This window comes from Neomonachus schauinslandi, chromosome 2 (genome assembly GCF_002201575.2).
Source record: "Neomonachus schauinslandi chromosome 2, ASM220157v2, whole genome shotgun sequence".
NCBI lineage: Eukaryota > Metazoa > Chordata > Mammalia > Carnivora > Phocidae > Neomonachus > Neomonachus schauinslandi.
The window spans coordinates 198,553,921-198,579,980 of NC_058404.1; the positions used below are offsets into that span (position 1 = coordinate 198,553,921).

The 26,060-nt window shown below is 51.2% G+C and overlaps 1 protein-coding gene across 1 annotated transcript in view; it reads left to right on the forward strand.

The window, feature by feature from the left end:
- EVC (EvC ciliary complex subunit 1) overlaps positions 1-26,060 on the forward strand; it is a gene marked incomplete at its 5' end in the record, with an annotated part of 62,330 nt that overhangs the window by 24,466 nt on the left and 11,804 nt on the right. The window contains 7 exons of the mRNA XM_021677664.2: positions 2,267-2,425; positions 6,748-6,964; positions 9,546-9,694; positions 11,358-11,456; positions 14,142-14,354; positions 21,330-21,439; positions 25,044-25,254. Coding sequence (XP_021533339.2) covers positions 2,267-2,425; positions 6,748-6,964; positions 9,546-9,694; positions 11,358-11,456; positions 14,142-14,354; positions 21,330-21,439; positions 25,044-25,254 — 1,158 coding nt within the window. The remainder of the gene's footprint in view (positions 1-2,266; positions 2,426-6,747; positions 6,965-9,545; positions 9,695-11,357; positions 11,457-14,141; positions 14,355-21,329; positions 21,440-25,043; positions 25,255-26,060) is intronic.

Below are 26,060 nucleotides of genomic sequence, written 5' to 3' on the forward strand. Positions count from 1 at the left end.
GAAGCAGAGCCAGAGAAAGCCAGAGATCTGGCCTGAGGGTTTTCATCTTGTGCCAAGGAGGTGGGAGTCACTGCAGTTTGGCAGCAGAAGGCAGCTGGATCCTTTTCTGTCTTAGAAGGACAGCTCGGGCCACTCAGTGGAGGATAGGTATGCGCTCTGGGGCTAGGGCAGTAGGAAAATTTCATGAAGGCAGTTGCGATAGGAATAGAGGGGTAAGAAAAAGTGGGAGAGCTGATAGGGTAGCAGAAAATGAGGTTTGGAAGAGAAGAGGGTGTAAAGGATTAGTTCTATGGAAATAAGGATCCCAGAACGAGAAGCAAGTTGGGAGAGGAGCTGGTGAGCCCTGACTTGACATCTTGAGGTGGAGATGCCCGAAGATGGAGAGCCTCCACTAAGCTTGGGTCAGAGGACATGGGGAGCGAGGATGTTCATGGCATGAGTGGCAGAGGGAGGGTGCTCAGCCTGGATTCCTGGGTCCACGGGCTCCCCAAAGCAGTGGACCCACGCATCCGCATCTGCGTATTTCAGGCAGATGATTCATAGTATGCCCAGGATTCTCGGACGTATGGTGACCTTCAGCAGTGGAGATGCCCTGGCCTAGGGTGTGTATAGAAAGGGTAGGGAAAGGCACCTGGTACCCAGTCTGGGATCCTGCCAGCATTTAAAGAGGGGGGGGCGCAAGGAGAATTGAGACAAGAAGGCAGAGTATGGACTCTGAGGGACCGGGAGAAAACCATGTCACGGACGCCAAGGGAATCAAGAGTTTTTAAGAACAGAGTGGGTATCCCGGCTCTCTGGGGCTGGTGGAGAAGCAGCAATGCTGGCTGGACTTCCAACTCTGTTTGGAGGTGGGCGGATGTCACAGGTGATAATCACGTCCTCTTAGAGCAGTCGGGAGGGAGGGCAACTGGTGGGGGGCCGGGAGCAGGAGGGAGGCCAGAGGTTTGATGGATGGGCTGCTGCCCGGCTGGGACACAGGTCCCTGAGGGCACAAAGGGCCTGCCCACCCTGGTGTGGGCTTCCTCTCGGCCGTGCGTGGCCCCTGGGACGTGGCTGCTCAGAGTGACTCAGTGTTTCAGGTTGCATTTGTCTCCACCTTTCCGCCGTGCCACAAGGTCAGGGCAGGCTTCTGGTGCTGCTCAGCCCCAACCCTTCCCATGCCCATGCCCTGTGCAGCAAGAGGTGCCCAGACGAATTTATAAGTCGGAGAGGCCGAGCCACGATGGAGAAAAGCCATAGCTTGGGGAGTTCAGGGGATCTGCCCCAACTCTGCCCCTGCCTCCCAGCTCTGTGACCCAGGACCGGTGACCTAACTTTCTGAGGCTGTTCCTGCAGCCGGGCCTATATAGACATTTTACCTGGACACAAAATGGGTGAGGCACAGAGCCTGGCACCTACCTGCATGCCGGAAAGGGAGGTGGTTATGACTGCTAGTATCCCGGTTCTTGGAGCTCTGGGAGGCTGGATGAGCCTTGACATTCTCAGCCACTCGGTGATTCCCACCTCTCCTCCTGATAAGATGGGGGGTGAGGAAAGCTATTTTATTTTATTTTATTTTATTTTAAAGATCTTATTTATTTATTTGACAGAGAGAGACATAGCAAGAGAAGGAACACGAGAAGGGGGAGTGGGAGAGGGAGAAGCAGGCTTCCTGAGGAGCAGGGAGCCCGACGCGGGGCTCCATCCCAGGGCCCTCGGACCATGACCTAAGCCGAAGGCAGATGCTTAACAACTGAGCCACCCAGGCCCCCAGAGGAAAACGATTTTAAAGCAGAATGTTTTCATGGTCAGCACTGTCTCTGCCATATTGCTCTTCTGTACTTTTAGAGCAATAACTGAAATGTAAATGGCCATTCGTGCTTTTATTTCCAGAACACGGTTAATCCCTTTTGGAGATATGGAAGCTTCCAGGATCACACTGGCAAATTTCACACACTCCCCAGGCAGCAGTCGTGGCCTGTTTAAGAGTCTTTAAGCTGTTTACACTGGGTGATCTCATTGTGCCTGCCTTCCTTATCAGCAGAGCATTGGTGTTTGCTGAAAAGCCATCTTGAAACTGACTGGCACCTACAATACACCAAGGAGGAACCTCTCTATAGAACTCGATTATTGCCAAGATAAACTCGTTCCCAATTGCAGAAGTGTTTAGAATCTCAGTGTGTGATAAGGAATGAATTGTAATTATCAAGCATGAACCGTCTAGCTTTGTAACTTTCTTAAATAAGTTTTCTACACCCACCTCTTGCTTTTCATTCTCATTTCACAGATGGAAGCTTTCTGGAAACAGATGGAAAACATCCAGCACTTTCTTATGGACCAATTTAAGTGTTCCAGCTCCAAAGCCCAACAGCTCATGATGACGCTCACAGAAAGAATGATTGCAGCCGAAGGGTTATTGCGTGATTCTCAGGATTTGCAGGCTCTGGTATGCTGAAGGGGGCGGGGAAGGAACCTGAAGATACTCACACTAGGGATGTGGAATCCAGAAGCTTGATGCGCCGTAGAGATCAAGTCGAACACCTTTAAATTGTAGATGGGGGTATAGAGCCCAGAGAAAAGCAGTGAATCCATCCATCCAACCATCCATCCATCCATCCATCCAACCATCCATCCATCCATCCATCCATTCATCCTTCCATCTATCTTTCCATCCATTCATCCGTCTGTCCATCCATCTTGCCATCCATCTTTCCATCCCTCTTTCCATCCGTCCGTCCACCCACCCACCCACCCACCCACCAATTCCTTAAGAGGAGATGTTGACCAGCTTTGTGCTGTGGCAGCATAGAGCATTGACTCTCAATCCTGGCAGCACACTGAAATCATCTGGGGAGCTTTAAAAAGTACTGATGCTGGGGTCCCAGGTGGGGCCCCACCCCAGAGACTCTGACTTAATGAATCTGGGGGTTTTAGAGCTCTAGGTGACCACAATGAGTAGTCATAGTTGACACCCACTTGTGTGGATGGAGCTTCCTTTACTCTCCTGATGGCTCCATGAATCACCTGAGGAGCTTTCATAAAATGACTATGCCCAGACCTCATGCCCAGAGATCCAGTCTGATTGGTCTACAGTGAAGCCCCTGGTATTGCTGGTTTTAAAGCTCCCCAAACAATTCTGATACATAGTTGGAGATGCAACCCACTGGCATAGAGGAATCCAAAAATCTGACTTTGAACCTAGGCTCAGCCACTTGAGGCTGTGTGATCTTGAACCAGTTACTTAACCCCCCTGAGCTTCAATTACTCTATTTATGAAAGAGTGGTCCAAGGAGTTTCTGCAGACAGGGCCTGGGGAAGTGCTCAGGGACTTATAATGCCCTAATCACCATGGAGTTTCTCAGCCGTGATTTTGGCCTTGCCCTGCTGTGTGCAAGGCCCAGGGCACACCATGCACCCATTTCCCCTTGGATACTCATGAGTTCCATTTCAGACCTGTGCACCCACCTGAGCACCCAGCTCAGAAACCTGCAGCGGCCGCCCTGCCCTTGGCTCAGCGACTTGGCAGCTTTGACCCACGGAGCAGGCCCTGCCATTTCTCCACAACCACGAGAGTGTGGTCCACAGACCAGCGGCCTCTGCAGGCCCTGAGAGCTTGTTAGAAATGCAGGCCCTCCCCACCAGTCTCAGGATATGCATTTTAACAAACTCCCCGGGTACAACAGCTATTTGAGAACTTGATGTTTTTGCTCATCGTGTACACATACAATCTCCTTTTCCTCCCCAGCCCTGCTAGAAGGTAGGCATGGCAGATATTTTATTCCTGATGAGCAGGGGGCCAGCTAAGTGACCCACCTTGGATTCCCGTGCTATCTGATGACATCACTGAGCCCGGGCAACAAGCTTCCGGATTTGCCGTCCAAACCCCTGTGAACTGGATTTCAATTTGATAAGGCTACTGATATTAATGCTTATCAAAAGAGAAAGACTATTCCCCCCCCTTTTTTTTTCTTTTTATTTAATTATTATTCTGTCAGCAGGGTATTGATGCAGGAAAATAAAAAGTATCCTTAGCTGACTTTGGCCCAAGTATTAGCCGGTAACTTCCAAATAGAAAGAAGGGAAGGAATTATCCAGGTTATCAATATGCCCTTCTCTTAGCCAACATTTGATGAGTACCAATTTGTGGGCCACATTCTGTTATAGAAACAGTATTACAGACTTGAGCTGGAAACCTGAGTTCATACCAATCTTGCTGCTTGTTAGCTAGCTGACCTTGGGCAGGTTACTTAACCTTTCTGTGACTCCGTTTCATCATCTGTAAGTGGGGATCAGAAGAGCACTTGCTCTGAGAATATTAGAGAGTGGACGATATGTAAGGCGTTTGGAACAGAGCCTGGCCCATGGGAAGTGCTTGGTGTGTTAGTGATTAGACTCCACCGGCCACAGATCCACAGGCAAAGTAGGTATCAACAAAGCCTCACAGTGATGCATGCAAAGGGCTGTAAATCTGTATACCCCCCCAAAAAATGTAGCTTCTGTATCTCATGTTATGTTGCTGATAAACTCCAGAAGGTTGTAAGTTCTTGGGTTGGTGTCTGAGCGCTCTGGCCTGGGCAGTTGGAGCTACAATGTTCACATGGCGTCACTGAATATCCAACTGGTAGGGTTCTGGAAAGGACCTCAGAGGTGATGAGAATCATTCTCCTGGGATGTCTGACAAAAAGCCACGTCAAGAGCGAGGCCAGGGGCTTGTAGATAATTATAACAGCAGCTTGCGCTCATGAGCGTTTACTACGTGCTGGCTGCTCTTTGAGGGTTTTACATATTTTAACTTAATCTTCACCACAGCTCAGTAAGTTCAGGGTCCTGGGAAGGCACTGTCCCCAAGGCCTGCAGCTCGGACGGGTGGAGCCCAGTTCTAACCTGGGTGCTGTTGGGGACCTTCTACACTCTCAGAGCAAGGGGACCCCTCGCCTCCCATCCCGTGTCCCTCTGCACGTGCTCACCTCTCTCCACTCTGTCTGTCTTTGAATATAAACCCGGAGGTTGTGCTGTCACTACTGAGCTGGGGAGGTCTCGTGCTACCTCAGAGGTGGCTGCCGCCGGTGGTCTGGGCGCACCCTTCCCCAGTGTGGTCCTGTCTGGGTCCCCTGCAGAGTGCTGAGCAGAGCCTTCCCACCAGCGCGCGGCCACCCAGCGCTTATCCTCTTGCGTCCCCTAGTGGTCATGGGCCTGCCACCTGCCAAAGGCTGTCAGGTGCGTCTAATCGGGGAAGGTTCAAAGCCGCTGTCCTTGGGCTAGTTATGTGGCCTTCCAGAATAAACCTCAGCATTCTTGTCTGTAATTGGGGGATCCTTATCCTTGCCCTGTTCACACGTTGTCAGAACACAGACCAGTGCCGCTCAGCAAACATTGAGACCCAGGCCTGGCCGTGGGTGGCTCAGACACCGCCCCTGCCCTGTCTTCAAGGGCTCTCAGTCCAGCTTGGGACTGTCCCTTAAAGACAGAGCACATGAGGCCATGGAGCATGGAGGAGGGGCCTGCTGTTGGGTGGGGGAGATCAGGGAAGGCACCCCACAGCCCAGCCCAGCAAAGATGAGAAGGACTAGCAGGCCGAGGAGTGAGAGGAACAGGGAGGGTGCTCCAGGCGGAGGGCCTCGAGGGTGCAAAGGCCCGGCACAGCTGGGAGCCAGGTGTGCTGGGCGGCCTTGAGCAAGAAGGTGTGTGGACAAGGCTGGAGACGAAGCCAGGCGTGGTCCTCGGGGGCCTTGTGCACCATGCCCTGGAGTTCAGACTTGGTTTGAAGGCAGTGACTGGAGGGTTTGGGCCATAGGACAGCACTGTGTCTGCCTCTCAGAAAGGCCCCTGTCTGCCATGCGGGGGCAGAGCGCACGGGGGCAGGTGGGAGGCTGGGACAGCAGGACAGACGTGAGCAGGGCCTGAGCCGGCTGTGACGGGCCCGGCAGGAAGGAAAGAGAGGGGGTCTGATGAGGCAGGGTTGCCGGCATGGAGGACAAGACGGGGCCTGAGGCGGACTCGGGTGTCTGCTGGGGCCATGCCCAGCTGGGAGAGGCATCCTCCCTCTGGGACGCGGGGCCTCCTCCACACAGCAGCGCCTCCCCCCGCCCCCCCCCCCCCGTCCCGCTTCCGCGGCCCTCACGCTCATTCTGCAGGGTGAGCAGCTGCCTCTGAGGCTTCTGGACCCAGAGGGTCCCGTCTGCCACTGGCCAGCATTTCCTGCCCTAGGGAGGTGTCTTTTCCAAGAGTCCTGTCCTGAGTCATGACGCCGTGGTGGGGCAGAGGGGGCAGGGGGCTGTTCTCAAGTCTGACCTTGAGGGAGCCACTCATGAAGTCAGTCTCACCCTCAAAAATCTCTTCCAACCCTGCGTCCCAGGCTCTCTGAGGTTCCACAGCCAAGGGCTCCTGTGACCTTTGCTGCGCCTTTGCCTTTCCCTTTCAGGGCTGTGGAGGCCAAAGGCCCCAGGGACTGGGGAGTGATGGCCGTAAGGAAGGCCCCTCTTTGGCCACGTGCACGCACTGAACCCCTTCCCAGAAGAGCAGCCCCCCAACGTGCTCTCACTCTGTGCCAAGAGCTTTACGCCTGGTACCCTGCGTCAGCCTCACCCCAGCCCCGTGACGGACGATTCTGTCTGCAGCCAAGGAGCAGACGCGGGAGGCGCGGAGGGAGAGCCAGTCGGTCTGCACTCTGCTCGCAGGCAGTGGGGACTCCAGGACGGACAGAGCCCGTTACCGTTGGCAGACCCTTGCTGCGGGGCGGTACGCTGACCCGGGGGTTTCTCTTCCTAGGACACCCTGGAGAGAACCATGGGGCGGGCGCACATGGCAAAAATGATCGATTCCCTGAAGCTCCAAATCCAGGAGGAGACCAAATGCCGGCTGGCCGCCCTGTCCCACGGCCTGGAGCTGCTGACCATCGAGGGGAAGCTCTCCGGGCGGCAGAAAGAGGAGCTGCTCACTCAGCAGCACAAGGCCTTCTGGGGGGAGGCGGAGCGCTTCAGCAGCGGTGAGTGAGCCATGGCCGGGTCCGGGGTGCACAGACCTCCTGTGCCAGGGTGGGGGAGGGGGGCCGGGTCTGGGGGGCAGCGTCAGGAGACATGGAGCAGCACGTGGGAGACCAGCACAGGCTGTGACCCCCTTCCGGCCCTTGGGGACCGCATCCCTTATCAGCTCTGAGCCTTGCTTGCCTTCCCCATAAGGCTGCCCCTAGGGTCTTGGATTGCCGGCTGCATTTAGCTGTCAGTGACCGGGCTGACGGAGGCCCCGGTGTTCCTGCAGCAGAATCACCTGGACCATGCAGAGGGCAAAGGAGGGTGGCAATGCCCAGAAATGACACATGGCACTCAGCTGCAACCCGTGGCCCTACACAAGTCCCAGGGCCCTGCTCAGCAGCGCAGGCGAGGGTGGGCAATGGTTGAGCCTGTAGGGCAGGAGAGGGAACTCGACGTGGTTGTTTCTCATGCCCACCCCAGCTCCTGGGGCGGACCCTGGGAGGCGGGCAGGTCAGGGCTCAAGATACTGAGGGCATCCGAGACTTAGTCCAGGTCCCATCGTTAGAAAGAAGAAACTAGCTGCAGGGAGGGTACCAGCTCTGCCTCCAGCACCAGCTGCCCCGGGCCCTCTGTGGGGAGAGCTCACCGCTGGTCCCAGCGTGGTCCAAGGCTGCACGTTCACCCGGGGCCGGGAGTGGAAGCAGAGAGGCAGGCGGCCTCTTGGGGTCTCGGTCAGGACGTCTGCAGGGCACGGAGTCTGTGTGCTTCACAGTTTCCCCAGCGGACTCTGACACCCACATGGGTGTGGATGCTGTAGGACCAGGGAGTCTCCAGGGGTTGTGGTCAGCTCGGGCCGTGGTATCAAGATAACACAGACCGTGGGGCTCACACAACAGGCCTCTTTTTTCTCCCAGTTCTGAAGGCAGTGAAGTCCGAGAACAGAGCGCCAGCCCAGTCAGTTCTGGTGAGAAACTGAGTCCTGCCTGCAGCCAGCCACCTTCTCTCTGTGTCTTCACGTAGCAGAGAAGGGCTTTCTTGTACCTCTTCCTCTTCTTCTAAGGCACCAGCCCTAAGGGATTAGGACCCCAGTCTCACTAACTCGTTTACCCTCCAAATGCAGTCCCGCGGGGGTTAGGGCTTTAGAGTATCAATCTGGGGGGACACGGTTCAGTGCACGGCGCCAGGTTTTCATTGCAGCCTGTGTCCTGGTCCTCTGTCTGCAGTGGCTCGTGTCCTCTCTGCCAAGCCTGCCGGCTGCCTTTCAGAGATGGGGTCAGAGGGAGGCACTCAAAGCTGGGGCCTCAGGCCATTCCATGAGGTCTTTGTCACTCGGCATCACGGCTTCTGTGACCACGTGGAAGCCCACTGTTGGCTGGAGTCTGGACCGTGTAGAACTGAGCACATCTGGCCTTGGGGGTCATCGCACACAGGGACCTGGGCTCTCCCAGTGGGATGGGGCCCCAGCAGCACAGAGTGGCAGGGACAGGATGCCAAAGGAACCCCCACTGATCAGGCTCTGTTGAACTTGGACAGGACAGGGGAGGCAGGGAGACAGTCGGGGCGTGGAGGGAGGACCCTGGGCAGAGGGAGGACTCTGGTCTCTCTGGACACCTGGTCACACCCTTCTCTTTGGTGCCAGAGGCTAAACAGATTCTCCCAAAACCCAAGGATGTGTGCTTGTCTTACAAGTGTGGAGTGTGTGTGTGTGTGTGTGTGTATGAAATGCTGAAACAAACATCTCCCAGAACGGCAGACCCCTGGTAACCTGGCCCTCGTTGACTTCTACAGCTCCCCCAAAACCCAGGGGAGAAGGATCTGGCTCACCTCTTCTTTATCTCCTCTCCCAGAAGCCTTCTCTGGGGTCCCACACTGCCCGTTACCCTTCATCCTTCTCATCCCATCACCCTGTCCCTCGTCTGGCATGACATTGAATCTCCCTTCCCCTCTCTCGACTTCTCTGCACCAGGAGCCGACTGCGCCCAGCGCCCGGTGCTAAGGCACGCTGCTGGCCCAGTGACCTCTGCGGGGTGAAGGATGGGTTTAGACCCCAGCCTCTCTGACCGCCTTCACCTTCCCCACCAGGCAGGGGGCCTTGCCCTTGGGGTCCCCCTCCTTCTTGCAGCTCCTGCTAATTTAATAACTCATCCTCGTGATTTTTGAATCTCCACTGCACTCTGAGATGTCACTGTCTTCCTACAGACCCAGACTCTTCTGTCCTGTCCTTCCACCTGTCCCTCCCTGTGTCACCTACACCTTCCTCATTTTTCCCCACAAAAAAAATGCCTCTTCTTCATCTCCTGGTCAGGTTGACCAGTCACCCTGCACAACCACAAATGCAGCCTCTTGTGTCCTGAGCACTGGGCCTGAGGGGAAGTAGGGTCCCTTCAAATAACGTGGGGCTGTGGGCTTTGAAGAGCCAGGGGCTCCTAACACTGGCCTTTTGGAAGCACCTATACCTGAAAGATAAAACTATGAGTGCGGGCAGGAGTGCGGGGCACCTGCTTGTCCATTCTGCATTCTGAGTGCAGGCAGGAGACTGTGAATGTCTTGCCCGGGGAGTAACCTGTGACGTGCTGGGGCTTACTTCAATTTCAGAGTTTGTCCAGCGAGGCAAAGACCTGGTTAAGGCGTCACTGGTTCACCAAGCAGAGGAGATGGCCAAGCTCACACTGGCCCAGGAAGAGGAACAGAGGAGCTTCCTGGCTGAGGCACAGCTGAGCACCACCCCGGGCGAGTTCCTCCAGGTGACCCTGCTCCCCACTCCCTCCCCGCGTCCACAGACACAGCCAGCCCGGGAGCAGCCACGCAGGCTGAGTGCTATGGCTTCATCCTCGTTACTGTGCAAGGAAAGCCAGAGACTTTGGCATCGGCCAGACATGAGGTCAACTGCTCGCTGCCCAGTGTCAGCCTGGTGGCCTTAGCCAGCGGGAGGAAGGGAGGACCATGCACGGGAGGCTCTGTGGCAGGACCAGGGAGGTGGCTGGGCGAGAAAATGCCCTTGTCTTGACGAGGAAGGGGACAAGGAGACTTGCCAGACAAGAAACAAGAGGCCACCCTCCTTGAGGGCAGAGAAATGAGTTAGCGCCAGCATGGGCCGGGACGACCGGGGAGAGAGAGAGAGAGAAGAGAGCCCTGCCTTTGCCCCCGTATTTCCCTGCTCATGGGCGGGGGCTGGAGCACCTGCTTGTCCATTCTGCACAGTGGTCAAGCATTTGGGCACTGGGGCCACCTGGAAACGGGTTGGAACACTGACTTTGCTGCTAAGGAGCTGAGTGACCTTGGGCACATTGCTCCCCTCAGCCCTCAGCTTCCTCATCTGCATAATGGGAGTCATGGCACCCACTTCATGGGTTGTTAGGGTTCAGGGAGACCAAGTAAGGGGCAGCCACGGCCCGACTATTTGTCTGGGCCCTTCTCCTTTGCCTTGACATGAGCTGGACCTTGTTTTGGCTCTGCCGGGGGGACAGAGGGACAGTGACCGGACCCAGGCCCCATGCAGAGCACAGGCACGGGCCCTCCCTGGGGCCAGCCTGGTGGCAGGAGCAGCTCCCCAGTGAGAAGCCAGGAGAAGACCTCCCCCACACACACCAAGGACAGAAGAGAAGCATTTAGGTCCCTTTAAGGTCTACCTTGCCCCCCCCCCAAGGAGCCTCCTCCCAGGTCCCTTCCAGGTCACAAGGTTGGGGTGGGGGGCTGTTTCTGTCCTGGACAAGATGCATCTGAAGTAAGGCTGATAGGTTTATACTGCTCTGTGTTGCTCAGAGATTTCTGGCCCCTCCCTGGCATCGTGTTGCACAAACCTGAGCGTGGGGAAAAGTGGCCCGGTTGGCTCTGCCCAGCACCTCAGCACAGGCCAGGCCCACGCTGGGGCTCAGGAGACAGGGACAAAGGAGGGAAGGGTAGAGCAGATACATAAAAGAATGGATGAACGAGGGAACGAATAAATAAATGAACAAGGGGCGTTTTCCCCCGTGGACCTCCCTAAGAGGAGTCCGTCCCTCTGTCATTGTGACCTGCCATGCCCCTCGGCTGCACACCTGTGTCTGCCCCATCTCCCCCCCATTCTCTGGGCTCCTCAGGGCAGGGCTCAGCCACGTGGCCAGGGCTGACCACACTGACCTCTCACAGCCTGTGTGCTTTGACCCTGCTAGGTGGTGGGCTCCACTGGGTAGTCTCCCAGGGCCTGGGCGGTGGTCCCCAGCAACTCAGTCACAGAATGTCTGGGTGGCTTGTGGCCAGGAGATCAGCTTTGCAATTTGCAGCCACATGATAGCCCTGTGCCTCAGTTTCCTCCTATATAAATCAGGGATGGACATCCTTCAGATCTGAGAGTGGCCCTTTGGGGGAATTTTTCTAGGAAAAAAATTGGCATTTTCCCACAAGATTCAGCTCGTGTTTCACTCGCAGGCTTTTCATGCAGTCCTGGAGAGGCAGAGGTTGACCCAGAGTTACCTGGAGGAGGAGGAGAACATCAGAACCACCGAGGCCGTGGCTGCGCTCTGCCAGGTATGTGGCCTCGTGGTGGGACCTGCAGAGAACCCCCAGGATCTGCACATGCGTGGGAATCCCCCCTCCTCCTGGGCTGGGACCCCAGAGATGCAGGCTCAGGTCCAACCCTGGCCCTGTGGAGAGCAGACAAGCCACATGCCCTCCATGGGTCCCTCCCCTCATCACACACCAGGGTCCTATCGGAGGCATCTTCCATTTCCGGGGTGCTCAGGACTCTGACCTCCAAATGTCCCTAGAGGCAAAGGCCTTTGAAAGTGAGTTCACCCAGGATGGAAAGGAGGCGCCTCCAGCTTTTGCGGGAATCAGCGGGAAGGGCAGTGGTGAGGACGGAGGGCTGGCCCTGGAACAGGGAGGCCGGGGTTTGAGTGCCGGCACCACCTTTCTCCCCGGGCAACCTCATGCAACTCAAGAATGGAGAGGAGGACTCCATGCTGGCCTGGAGGACTGACTCTGAGAGAACAGGGGAGATCACCTGTGCCCTCCAAAGTGATGGGCCTCCCGGGGGGTGATGGTGACCAAGATACAGAGCCCCTGCCTCGGGCAGCACCCAGAGCTACTGCAAAGCAGAAAGGCAGACATCCTGCACGAAGGAAAGTGACAAGTGCCGTAGCATTGGGAAGCGCATGCGGGGTCCTCTCCAGACTCAGAGTGCCTGGGTCTGTGTTCCGGCTCTTCCGCTTCCTCACTGTGTGGCTTCCAGATTTTACTGGGTCTCTCCAGTTCCCAGTTTCCTCGTCTGCGAAATGGGGACAATGATAGGCCTTCTTCATGGGGGTGGAATGAGGCCCTTAGGCAGTAGCTGGAATCCGGGACATGCCCGATCCCAGTTGGCTCCCATTACAACATCCCTGCTTACGGGTACGGAGTGGAGGCGTGAGGGATGCCTGGGGCTAAGGCCAAGTCAAAGACAGCTGTCTGCAGGAAGTGATGCCTGAGCCAAGCTTTGAAGGGAGAGACAGGCCCTGTGGACAAGGAGTCAGGGGGCATCCCAGGCCCCGAAAAACATGTGAAGGTGGGCAGTGCAAACCCTCAGCATCGTGGCAGCTATCCTGGGTGGATAGTGTCTGTATCGGTCAGCTCAGCCGCTGTAACGAAGTGCCCTAGACATGGGGCTTAAACAGCAGACACTTACTGTCTCGCTGTTCTGGAGACCAGAAGTCCAAGGTCAAGGTGTGGGCAGGTTTGGGTTCTGGTGAGGACCCTCTTGCCGGCTTGCAGATGGCCACCTCCTTGCTTTGTCCTTACTTGGCCCTTCCCATGTGCTCATGAAGAGAAAGAGCTCTGGGGTCTTCCTCTTATTAGGACACCAGCCCTATCAGCTTAAGTCCCCACCCTCGACCTCACTTACCCTCAGCCATCTCCTTGAAGGCCCCATCTCCAGATACTGTCACATTGGAGCTTAGGGCTTCAGTATTTGAACTTGGGGGACACAATTCCATTCCTAACAGTAGCCCCCAAAATGTCTTATCTCCCTGGAACCTCAGAATGTGACCTTACTTGGAAGTAGAGTCTTTGAAGATGTAATTAGTGAAGATGAGGCCACACTGAATTAGGAGGGAATGACTGACATCCCCGTAGGAAGACCACGTGCTGCTCAGTGTGGGCTGTGTGGTAGAGGAGTGACGTCCTGCCAGACGCTTGGGTTCCAATCCCAGCCAGGCCATTGGCCAGTTATGGGTTCAGGAGCAGCTTATCTAACTTGTGCCTCAGTTTCTCCATCTTAACAGCATTCTGATGCACAGCTGAGTTTGAGAACCACTCTCATGGAGGGACTAGGGTAGGTCCAGTGAGCTCATACTCATGAGGCAGATGCTCTTGATGCCCTACCCTGTGGCCCGCGAGCCCACCTGGGCCCACCCCCAGCAGGGGACATTTTCCAGCAGGCTGACACTCCCTCTCTTGAGCTGGGATTGGAGTCTGAGATCTTGGCCAACTAAACCCACTTTCCTCCTCCATAAAGCAAGGCCGAAACGCCCATCAGGTATTGCTGCTGGAGGAATGAGCAGAGCATATAGAAGCAGCAGGCCAGTGTCAGTGGATGGTAGCAAATACATCAGTTTCAGTAAAGGCTTTTGGTGACACTGAAGTGACCACAGCCTCATCCCTCCAGTGATGTCCTTGGGATGTTATGTATTTGATTTTCCTGTGCCTGGGTCTAGTTGCCAGGCCTGTGAGAGCTTGGGCCACGAAGGTAAAGACCCCCTTTTTTCTAATATCAGGATGATCTAATATCTAATGTCAGGTGTGAATGAGGAATACACCTGCTGGAGTGTGTTTCTTAGGAGGAGGTACTTGGAAATACGCTGCATGCGAAGGTGTGAGGAGCAAGCTGAAGGTGTGCTTGTGATTCTGTGCATCTGCATAGATGCTTCTAAAGGAGATAACTAGGGGCGCCTGGGTCGCTCAGTCAGTTAGGCGTCTGATTTTGGCTCAGCTCATGATCTTGGAGTCCTAGGATCGAGCCCCAAGTCAGGCTCCAAGCTCAGCAGGGAGTCTGCTTCTCCCTCTCCCTCTGCCCCTGCCCCTGCCCCAGCTCTGTGTGTGTGTGTGTGTGTGTGTGTGTGTGTGTGTGTGATTTGAGAGCTCCCTTCGCTGGGTTTCCTCTGTGCTTTGTGGAAAGCCCACAGCCCTGCCCAGGGTGAGAGCATGACTTGTAAGCCCGTCACGTGCTCTCGGCTTCAGGAGCTGTACCGTGGCACCATGGAAACGTTCCAGAAGTTTGTGGACGTCCTGTTCCTTCAGACACTCCCAGGCGTGACCGGCCTCTCCCGGACAGAGTGTGAGTACTTGAGGCAGGAGGTCCAGGAGAACGCAGCGCAGCAGCTGAGACAGTCGGATCGCTTCCGCAAGCAGCAGTGGGAACTCTTCCAAGATCTCCTGGAGCAAGACAAGCAGGTGGGCATTTTGTACAACCGGGCCTGGGGTCTACCGTTTTTACAGTTAGGAAGAATAATGAGAGATTTCGTTCGTGGAGCATCCCCAGTGCCTGTGCTGAGCACTTGACACTGTGCCCTGCCCGGCCCTTCGCAACCAAGGTGGGCAGGAGGAGAGAGCGGAGGATGGGAGTCAGTAGATAATGCCTCCGGCTGGCCCATCACAAAAGGACAGCAATGCCTGTGCTTTAGACCGGCAGAAGTCAACCACAGAAGGTAGCTCGTAAGGGAGTGGATTTGGCGGGGGTGGAGGGGGTTCTCACATGGAACTCCTGCTTTTCAGTGAAAGCCTGTTTCCTGATTAAAACCAGGTATCCGTGTGGTAGATAGAATAATGGTCCCAAGATATCCACATCCTAATGCCCAGAATCTGTGAATAGTCACCTAACATGGCAGAAGGGACCTTGCCCAAGTGAGTGTATTAAGGATGTTGAAATGGAGAGATTGTCCTGGCGTATCCAGGGGGCCCCAGCGTAATCACAGGGTCCTCCTAAAAGGGAAGGAGGAGGGTCAGAGTCAGAGAAGGAGAAGTGATGACTTGAGCAGAGGACAGTGTGATGTGGCCACGAGCATGGCAGGCAGGCACCTCTGGAAGCAGGAAAAGGCAGGTGCAGACTCCCCCTTGGGGTGTCCAGAAGGATCACAGCTCTGATTTTAGCCCAATTAAGACCCATTTCAGACTTCTGACCTCCAGAACTGTAAGATAATGAATTCGTGTTGTTTTAAGCCACAGAATTTGTAGTCATGTGTTACGGCAGCAATAGGAAACTAATTTACATTAATTTTATTTTAAAAAACTAAAACGTGTCAAATAGAGGAATTTCCAAATGTGACAGGCACCAAAACTCCTGTATTTCCTTTCTCTCCTGCCTTCATGCACACCGCAGGCTTTAACACGAATGTGTTCACTATCCCAGTATCTAGCAGTGACCGGGTGACGTAGTCCTGGCCGATGAGACAGAGTGTGGTCGCTGCAAAGAGCTTCCCTTTCTTCGGCATTCCCTGTTCTTCCTGCCCAGAGCATGTGCAGGAGGCCTGGGGCACGCCAGCCTTCCTTTGACTTAGAGGCAGGATGCGGGAGGACGGAGGCAGACGGGCTCAGGATGGTGGAGCAGAGAGTGGACGCCACTGTCCCAGCCCTGGACTGCCCACCCCTTGGGAACTTGTTATAAAAAACAACCCCTGCCTCTTTGCCTTGGGGTCCAATTAGTTACAGAAGAGCACTGGGCTCGTGAATGGAAGAGAGGTTTTCCAAAGCAACAAACCAGAGCTGTCCAAGGTACCAAGTAGGGAAAGGGGGGCATCATGCCACAAGGCCACTCACAGCCATGGAGCAGCAGAGGGCCTTGCTTCCTATTAGACCTCCTTCTAATTCAGTTCAGTCCTCCATCAGCTGCATCGTGTCTTCCTCCCATTGCTAACTGTCTCCTGCGCTTGTCTCTAAGTTCCTAGAGGACAGCAACTCTGTTTTCATTTCTTCATTCCCTTATTCAAAGTCCAGGGGCTGGGACACAGCGAGGGCCCAGGAGAACTTGGCTGCAATAATGCAGCTTTGGAAATTATCACAGGATCACTTTACTGTTCTTCCAAGGGATGTAGTTGAAGCTGAACCCCTTGGATTCCTAACAATCCTGGGCCCAGACCACTTAATTTACAGTCTCTGGGGTGGGGGTGGGGGGGACAAGCTGGCCATGTGAGTCTAACGTGCCTCTGATGAAGGCTCCCCAAATGGGGGGGCCTTTGAGAGGCAGCTGTAGTTTGCAGACGGGCCCCTAATCTTGGAAGCTGGATGCGTGGGTTTGAGCCAGTGCAGTCCTATCCATGGGCTGGTTGGCCTCGGCCAGTTAGCTAACCAACAGCTCTGGCATTTTGCAAAACTTGCTAAATGTCTCAGAATCTCTGCTTCTGAGTGAAAAGTAGGGATCAAAATACCCAACAGTGTTGCTCTGAGATAATGCAAGATAAGACCTTTCACACAGCGCCTCTCTCATTATTTAATGATATTGGCATCGAAAAAAATCCAGAACTAATAAATTATTAGACCAACAGCCATAATCCATCTGCAACCCTCTGGTTATGAGTCTTGATTATTTTAAGTAAATGTTAGACAATGCATGACTTCTGGCTTTTACTTCCTATTTATTTACTTAGTGAGTATACACGTGCATGTGAATTTTCCGTGGCTTGTGCAGAAGGGTTTCAGGAGGAGTTCTGCATGCAAGAAGCAAGCAGGATGGTTAATGACCTCATCAACTGATTAAATAAGTATAACCCAAGACTGTTTTCTCAACGTGTATATGTCATAATTAATTTACTGATTGGTTGTTTAATTGCCTTAAATTGCCACAAGATATTTAGAGGTCCATGTGTACTCTCACTTACCATAGTTCCTCCTTGATGATAAAAATGAGCGATGAGTTTTCTATGATTTAGATGAATATTTAGTCATAAGAAAAAAAGCACCAGCAAAACTGTTCATGGAAAATGAAAGACACACCCAGACTGTGAAATGCATTTCCCACATTGTCTTTTACCCAAAGGACCTTGGTAGTTTCGTGTCCTGTTACTCAGGGAAGTTGTTAAATATTATGGAATCTGTCGATTACCCAATTGGAACAGGTTGTAGAATGGTGGTTCTCAAAATGTAATCTGTTCTAATGTTGCTTCCTGGGCTTTTCCCCAATCCACTGTGCTAGGTCCCCCCAAAGATGTCCCCGTCCTAATTCCCAATGGCTGTGAACATGGGATCTCACACAGCACAAGGGACTTTGCAGATGTGATTAAGTTCAGGATCTTGAGACGGGGAGATTCTCCTGGACTATCTAGGTCGACCCAGTAGAATTACCAGGGTCCCTATAAGTGCAAGTGGGATGCAGGAGTGTCCGAGTGATATGTTGGACCAAGAAAGTCTCAGCCAGCCATCGTTGGATTGAAGATGGAGGAAGGAGCTACTTGCCGAGGAATGCAGGTGATCTCCAACAGCTAGAAAGGGCATGGAGATGGGGTTTGCCCAGAGCTTCCAGAAGGCATGTAAGCCTGCTGACACCTCAGGTCTAGCCCCTTGAGCCCTATTTTGGACTTCTGACCTGCAGAACTATAAGACAATGAGTTTGTGTTGTTTTAAGCTACTGAGTTTGTGGTAGACACAGCCACCATGGGAGAGTAATAGACCGCCACATGGGAGTCTGCACTTTTGACAAGGCATGTGGCGGTGGGTGCGGTCCGTAGCACTTCCTATCGTCAGGAACACCCATGTGGCCATCAGTTCATCAGGTGTTAAATCCTGGCACCACCTCCCACTCTCCTCCCACTCTCTCAGCCCCACTGCAGGTGGGTTTCCATCACCTGGCCACCACACCTGCTCCCACCTGTGCTGAGCTCTCAGGCCTCACCTGCCGCACTCAGCCGCAGTGCTTGGGCTGGATCCTGTTCTCTCCCACTTTCCATACTGAGAGATCCCTGTCCTCCAAAGTTGGGCTCTCCCCTCCTCCTTGAAACAGCTGCTTGACTCTCTTGCTTCTCCTGCTACCTCTGTGGTGGCTCTGCCTCAGTCTCCTTTGCTGGTTCTTTCTCACCTTCACCTTGTCTGCCCCCTGGAGTGGCCCAGGACACAGCCCAGGACCCTCCTCTCAGTCTGCATGCACTCTCTTGGTGACCCATCCAGTCACACCCGTCTGTCCTGGTGTCCTAATGCTGCATGACAAATAACCAAGCGAGCAGCTTAAGACAACACACATTTAGGAGCATCTGGGTGGCTCAGTCATTAAGCGTCTGCCTTTGGCTCAGGTCAGGGTCCCAGGGTCCTGGGATCGAGCCCCGCATCGGGCTCCCTGCTCGGCGGGAAGCCTGCTTCTCCCTCTCCCACTCCCCCTGCTTGTGTTCCCTCTCTCGCTGTGTCTCTCTCTATCAAATAAGTAAATAAAGTATTTTTTTAAAAAAAGACAACACACATTTATTATGCCACAGTTTCTGCAGATCAGGAGACCAGACATGGCTTTACGGGGTCCTCTGCTTGGGGTCTCACAGCTGCAATCCAGCCTGTGGCCGGGGTCTCATCCGGTGGCTCAGCCGGAAGATAATCACTTCCAAGCTCACTTACATGGCTCTCAGCAGGATTCTATCCCTGGGTTTTTGGACTGAGGCCAGCACCTCCCTCATTTATGTCTCCAGCTCAGAATGCATTCCAGACTCCACTCTCTGCCTGAGATCTTCCTGTATGTGATGAATAGGCGTGGACCTGTCACATGCCCCAAAAAAGAACTGTTGGTCTTCCTGCCCAACCCACTCCATCCACACTCTTCCTCCATCTTCCCAACCCTTGGGGTCGTCTCGACTCGCCCTTTTGCATCCCCGACGTGCAACTGACAGGAAGTTGCACAGGCACTGCCTTCTGTCTAGTCCAGAATGGAACCACTTTCATCACGTCTGCCCTTATACCTAGTCACAGGTACCATACCTGTCATCTGATCGCCGTGACAGCCGGCCCCCCGGTCTCCCTGAATCCACGCCTCCCCCGGCTGTGGTCTACTCTCAACCCCCCACCCAGAGCGATCCTTTCAAAACATACCACATGACACTAATTTTTAAGGTGCACATTTAAAAAACATTTTAACAGCCTGGACGTTGAGATGCATCATAATTTAATTGGCAGTGATTTGTCTCCCTTAGTGATACTTAAAATAATTGTGCATCTTGTAATTGCCAGCGCATCAGGTTTGCTAAAAGACACAGTCGCGTTGTGTCATTTCTTTGCTCCAGACCCCCAGTGGCTTCTCTTTTCATGCAGAGTAGCCAGCATCCTCACCCTGTCCCACGAGGCCCTCCATGTCGGGGCCCGGCTTCCCTCTGACCTCCTGGTTCTGCGCCAGCCACACGGGCCTCCTTGCGTTCTTCCCGCTCACTGGGTGTGCTCCTGCCTTGCTCCGTCTGCTGCAGTCTTTGCTCCCGTGTCACCCTCGCATGAGGCCACCCTCACAATGAGGCCTACCCTGACTGTGCTTTTTAAAATGGCAGTGTCCCCCCTCCCTCAGCATGACAGTGTTTGCCTGAGTGCTGGCTTTAGAACCCAGCCACCTGTAAGCCCACCCCGTTATGGGAGAACACTACAAAACCCTCAGCGTGTACCAGGCATGCCCTGACTGCTAGTTCTTTCTCCCTTTCTCTCCTTGGTAACTATAAGCTTGAAATGAAGAGTAAACTTGCCCAAAGCCACACAATTTCCAGGTAGCAATGACCAGGGTCAGCACTTTAGCCCACTGAAGCTGCTTGTGGTTCTGAATTTAAGCATTCACGAGCCGGCATTTGACAGCTTTGGAGATGTTGGTGTGATAGTTGCAGGCACCACGGAGTCTGATGGCCTTGGTCCTCTCGACTGTGAGTCCTGATGCTGTTTTTACCTGCATTCTGAAGTGCCCACCAAAGACCCCCATATGGGTTCATTTACCATTTAGAGAAGCAAGGCTATACAAAATTTTCTTTTTTTTTTCTTTTGAGAGAGAGAGTAAGCAGGGGCAGAGGCAGAGGGAGAGAGAGAATCTCAAGCAGACTCCCCGTTGAGCATGGAGCCTGACACAGGGCTCAATCTCACGACCCTGAGATCATGACCTGAGCTGAAATCAAGAGTCAGAGGCTTAACCAACTGAGCCACCCAGGAGCCCCTGCTGTATAGAATTTTCTACGAAGTTCTAGCCCATTAAGCACTCTGACAGGTTATTGTAGACTCTTTACAAGAGAAGTCAGAGGTTGACTTTAATGAAAAGTTCCAGGGGCAACTGGGTGGCTCAGTTGGTTAAGTGTCTGCCTTCAGCTCAGGTCATGATCCCAGGGTCCTGGGATCGAGTCCCGTGTCGGGCTCTGCACTGAGCATAGAGTCTGCTTGAGATTCTCTCTCTCCCTCTCCCTCTGCCCTTCCACCTCCCATCTCAAAAAAAAAAAAAAATCATAAGTTAAGCCATAAAGTTAAGATCTAAACAACACAATTGATGATCTGAGGCTCATTTATAGGGCTTTTGTGGATGATATGAAGGTCTCCATTGAGAAGCCCAAAGAATCTACAAACTATTACAACTATTCAGATTGCTCAGCAAGTTTCCCAGATATAAAATCAGCATCCCAAACCAGTAGATTTCCTACATACCCGAGCACCCAGTGATAACATCAATAAGGATCCTCTTCCGAATAAAAGCTATAGGGTGCCTAAAAATAAACCTGACCGATGTGTCTAAGAGCTTAGTGGAGAAGTTTATAAACTGTTGTTGAAGGCATAAAGTAAGACTGAAGAGAAATGCCATGTTCTTGAATGGGTAAACTTGATCTTGGAAAGATGATGATCCTCTCCAAATTAATCTATAAATTCAGTCCAATTACAAGAATATCCAAAAAGCAGTTTTCCCAAACTTGATAAACTGATGCTCAAATTCATATGAAAGGAAAAGCAACCAAGAATAGCTAAGACAGCTTTGTATAAGAGAATATGGGAGAATTTGCCCTAATGTCTATGCAGTTTTGCTATAAGCAACAGCAATTAAAGCAGTATGGTGTTGATGCAGAAATAAAAAGACAGCCCCAAGGACTAAAACAGAGAGCCTGGAATGACATTTGTGTATACGTGGAAACTGTGTAAGATAAGGTGGCATGACAAGCCAGCCATAAAAAGATAAATTATCTAATAAATGGTGCTGGGACAATTAGTATCCATTTATGCAGAAAAAAATTAGATGTCTTCCTCACGCCACAGAAAATGAATGTTCAATGCTTTAAGATTTAAATGCAACTTAGAAATTTTAAAAATCTTTAGAAGGAACTGTAAGAGAAAATCTTAATGAAATCAGGGGAGAAAAGGATCTTTTAAACAAGAAACAAAAGGCATGTTCCAACATAAGCGATGATGGGTGAAGTGAACTTGAGTTGACCCCTTGTTGCTCTGTGCTGGATTTAGGTGTGGATGGAGGAGCATACCCTGTCCTCCGTGCTGCAGACGCACCTGCAAGATGACCATGAGAGCATCGTCCACCAGGTCTTGGGCCGACTTGGTGGCCTCAGTGAAGAGTGAGTACAGCTTTCTGAAGGGGAGGGGGGCGGCTGTGTCCTCTGTGATCTCCATGCTAACCTCAGTGTTCTCATCTGTTAGGTGGACACATTAACTGCCCCCTGCCATTCTTACAGAGTGGTTTTTTTTTTTGTTTTTTTTTTTTTTTTAGATTTTATTTATTTATTTGACAGAGAGAGAGAGAGAGAGAGAGAACACAAGCAGGGGGAGCAGGAGAGGGAGAAGCAAGCTTCCCGCTGAGCAGGGAGCCCGATGCGGGGCTCGATCCCAGGACCCTGGGATCATGACCTGAGCCGAAGGCAGATGCTTAACAACTGAGCCACCCAGGCGCCCCTTTACAGAGTGGTTTTGAGACCAACCAATCTGTAAGTGTAAATGTGGAGAAGAGTGATAGCAGAGTGCCACAGATAAAAGGCTTGCGGTCAGACTTGATCTGGGAAAATCTTGCCCTCAATTTCCTCATCTATAAAATGGGCTAATAACATCTACTTCATAGAGCTGTCTTTCATAGCAACCTTTTTAAATACTTTTTTTGGAAGTTAATTCATATGCATTATTCTAAGTGTACAATTCAATGATTTTTGGTAAATTTACAGAGTTCTTCAGCTTTGACCATGATCCAAATTTACAACATTTCCATCACTTAAAAAGCCCCCTTGTCCCCATTTTCAGCCACTCCCAATTTATTAATAAATCTGTATTCTTCCTATTTTTCTTCTTTTTTTAAAGATTTTATTTATTTATTTGAGAGAGAAAGAGAGAGAGAACAAGCCAGGGGGAGCAACAGAGGGAGAGGGAGAAGCAGACTCCCCACTAAGCAGGGAGCCCGATGTGGGGCTCAATCTGGGGACTCTGAGATCATGACCTGAGTAAAAGGCAGATGCTTAACTCACTGAATCACCCAGGCACCCCTCTTTTCTACTTTTTCTATAGCTATTAGTGTAGTACCATATTTTCAAATTTCTCTAAAATACTTGTTTTTCCTTGTTTTATATGAGAAAAATTATTTTGATAAAACTGTTTTTCTAGTTGTCATCATTTTCCAGGACACTAGTGTGTGTATACATCAAGAAGTAGGTGGATAGCTATCGTATTGGGTAATATAGGGGAAGGAGATGACAACAAGCAGAAAATCCTCGTGGGCCATCCTAAGACAATAGGGAACGACTGGAAGATTTGTCCAGCCTGAAAACCTGTATCTTTTAATTGTACTAATATTTGGTCTATTTATATTTAATGCAAATCTTAATGCTGATCTATTTGGATTTTTAATCTATCATCTTACTGTTTGTTTTATGTTTGTTCTGCTGCTCTGTGGCCCTTTCTCTCCTTCTTTTGTATTAGGTTTTTTTTATTACCTTAATTTATCTCTCTTTTGGCATATTAGTTATGTATTCTTTTACTGTGCTTTTAGTGGTTCAAAGATTTTAAATTGTATCCTTGATGTGTCAAAATCTGATATACACTAATATATTCCTTCTTCCAGACAATATGGACACCTTAGAACACCTTAATTCCATTTATTCCTCTTTCATAGAGTATGCTTTTCTTAGTGGGTATTTTACTTCTTTATTTTCAACCCCATGAGATATTACCATTATTGTTTTATACAGTCAATATTTATTTAGATTTGCTCGCATATTTACCCTTTCTGTTGCTCTTGATTCTTTCCTGTATCTTTAGGCTTCCATCTGGGATTATTTTCCTTTGCACAAAGGTTCTCTTTATTTCAGATCTGCTAGTGACAAATTCTCTTAGGTTTTGTTTGTCTGAAAAGGTCTTTCTCATCTTCATTTTTGAGAAATGTTTTCATTGGGTATAGAATCCTGGTTTGGTTATTTTTTAAATGCTTTTAAAGATAATCTTTTGTCTTCTGGTTTCAATTATTTCTGGCTGCTTTTAAGATTTTCTTTTGTTCTTTGGTTTTCATCAGTTTATTATGATATGCCTAAATATACATGTGGTTTTTGTAGGTATTTCTTGTTTGTTTGTTTGTGTAATAAATCTGTAGTGCTTCTTTAATCTTCTATGGTTTGCTATCTTTCATTGGTTTTTGAAAATTCTCAGCCATTATCTCTTTAATATTTCTTTTGCCAATTCTTTCCCTACTTTTCTGGGGCTCCAATTACACATTTTATTAGAATTTTTCACCTTATGCCACATACATCTTATATGTTGTCCTGTATTTTTTATCCTTTTGTTCTCAGTGGTTCAGTCTAGACACTAATTTTGAACTATCTTCCAGTTCACGCTCTCTTAAGCAATGTTTCATCTGCTGTTAAATCCATCTGTTGTTCTTAATGTTGGTACTGAATTTTCAGTTCTAGAATTTCCATTTGATTCTTTTCATAGTTCTCAGTTGTCTCCTGAAATTCTTCATCTTATCATTTATTAAACATATTCATCATAGTTATTGTAAGGGTTTTGTCTGATTATCTCAATATCCAGTATCTTTTGGGTATGTTTCTATTATCTATTTTTTCTCTTTATTTTTGACCAGTTCTTATCTGTTTGCAAGTCTGGTTATTTTTATTGAATGCTGGACACAGTAACTGAAAATTACACAGATAATTTAAGTTTTTGAATAATGGGATCTTCCTCCAGAGAGGATTTATCTTACTTCTAGCAGGGATTTCACATAGTGGCAGATCTGCTACCCCATTTGTGAAAGTAGCTGATTCAAAATTAAGCTTCTGTAAGGGATGATTCCTTATTCTTAGGACAAGAGCCCCCAGCTGAAAGCCTGGAGTGTTTGCCAGGTCTCTCCTCCTTGGTAGGTTGACTGCCAACACTCTGTTCAGCTTTTCAGACTGTCAGAAAATACCAAATGCTGGGCCTTTCTGGTAGACCAGGGTTTTTCACTTGAGTCATTGAGATGGGAACTCAAAAATAGCCCACAATTTCAGTTCTAGATGTGTTGATTTTGAAAGTTATGTAAGAAATTCAAGTAGATGTCTACTGAAGACAGCTGCATATATACATCAGAAACTTGGGGCAGGATATGATAAAGTTGAAAAGATGAATAAAAGAACAAATGGCTGAATACAGGTGAGCAACCATGTCTAAGAAAACAGGCAGCACGAGATGGGATAAGTCCAACCTACCGCATTCTGGAAAGGCTACCTGGGGAGCAGGGCTACTTGAGGCATTTCTTGATTTCAATGTATTAGGGTTGTCCAGAGACATGGCATGAACAGGAGATGTATACATAGGCAAGCTGGAGATCCAGGAGAGACAATGGTGTATTTCCAGTCCAAGTCTGAAGGCTTAACACCCAGAAAGAGCTGATATCTCAGTTTGAGTCCAAAGGCAGGGGGAAAAGAAAAACCATATTCCAGACCAATGCAACCCCTGGGAGGGTCAGCCTTTTCTTATCTTCAGGACTCCCACTGACTGGATGAGGCCCACCCACATTAGGAAGGGCAGTCTGTTTTACTCAGCCTACTGACTCAAATGTTAGACCCAGAAAATCCAGAAACACCCAGAATAATGTTTGATCAGATGTTTGGGCATCTCGTGAACATTCTGGCTGACAAATTTAACCATCACGCTCAGTGAAGCCAAGAGCACTGACTCCCAGCCCCGTGCCCACTTTCCTCAAAGGTCCACATGGTGCATCCGGCAGGGGCATGACCTGCTGCTACGCTCTGCCCTCCGGAGGCTGGCTCTCCGGGGCAGCGCCATCACCACCCTGGCCCACATGAGACTTTCCGGGAAGAAGAGCCTTCTCCAGGAGCTGCGTGAGCAGCACGCCCTCGAGCAGGGCTCCTCCCAGTGTCTGGATGAACATCAGCTGCAGCTGCTCAGAGCCTTGGTAAGATCGGCATGTCAGCCCCCTGGCCCAACCCTGCCATTCCGTCAGGGTCCAGGCTCAGCCATGGCTGCCAAAGCCCGAATCTTGCCACCCTTGCTGTTGCAGGGTGGGACAGTGGCAGCCTCCTGGGGGCGGGGGGCACCCAGTGTGCCGGAGGGCATTAGTGTCTGCTCTATTGAGAATCATGCTACACATGGATATGAAATCAGAAATCAGATCCGTACGGTCATCAGGGTACTGGGAGGAAGGGGCCCTGTGATCTGTTTTAAGGTTTGAACAAGTTGAAAGAAAGGATCTGTAAATTGCGGGGCTGGGATTTAAACCCGAGCAGGCTGACTGTTCTCGTGGAGTAGCTGGTGTTTTGATCCATTAGTGAGGGAGAAGCTCACGGTCACTTTCCTTCTGCCCAGGAGAGCTCAGTGGGAAGCAGGCGGGACTGGCTCTCCTTCCTCTCAGTCTCCTCACCTCCTTCTCCAACTCTGATTCCCATAGGAAGGACCGTCCCCAGGGCCCTATATGCCCTGCCCCGGCTTCCGTGATGTCCCAGATTATGTTCAGACTCAACTCTGGCTTCAAAACCTAGCTCTACTGTGACTTTTTTTTTTTTAAAGATTTTATTTATTTATTTGAGAGAGAGAATGAGAGAGAGCAGGGTCAGAGGGAGAAGCAGGCTCCCTGCCGAGCAGGGAGCCCGATGCGGGACTCGATTCAGGGACTCCAGGATCATGACCTGAGCCAAAGGCAGTCGCTTAACCAACTGAGCCACCCAGGCGCCCTCTGCTGTGACTTTTACAAAGTTACTTAGT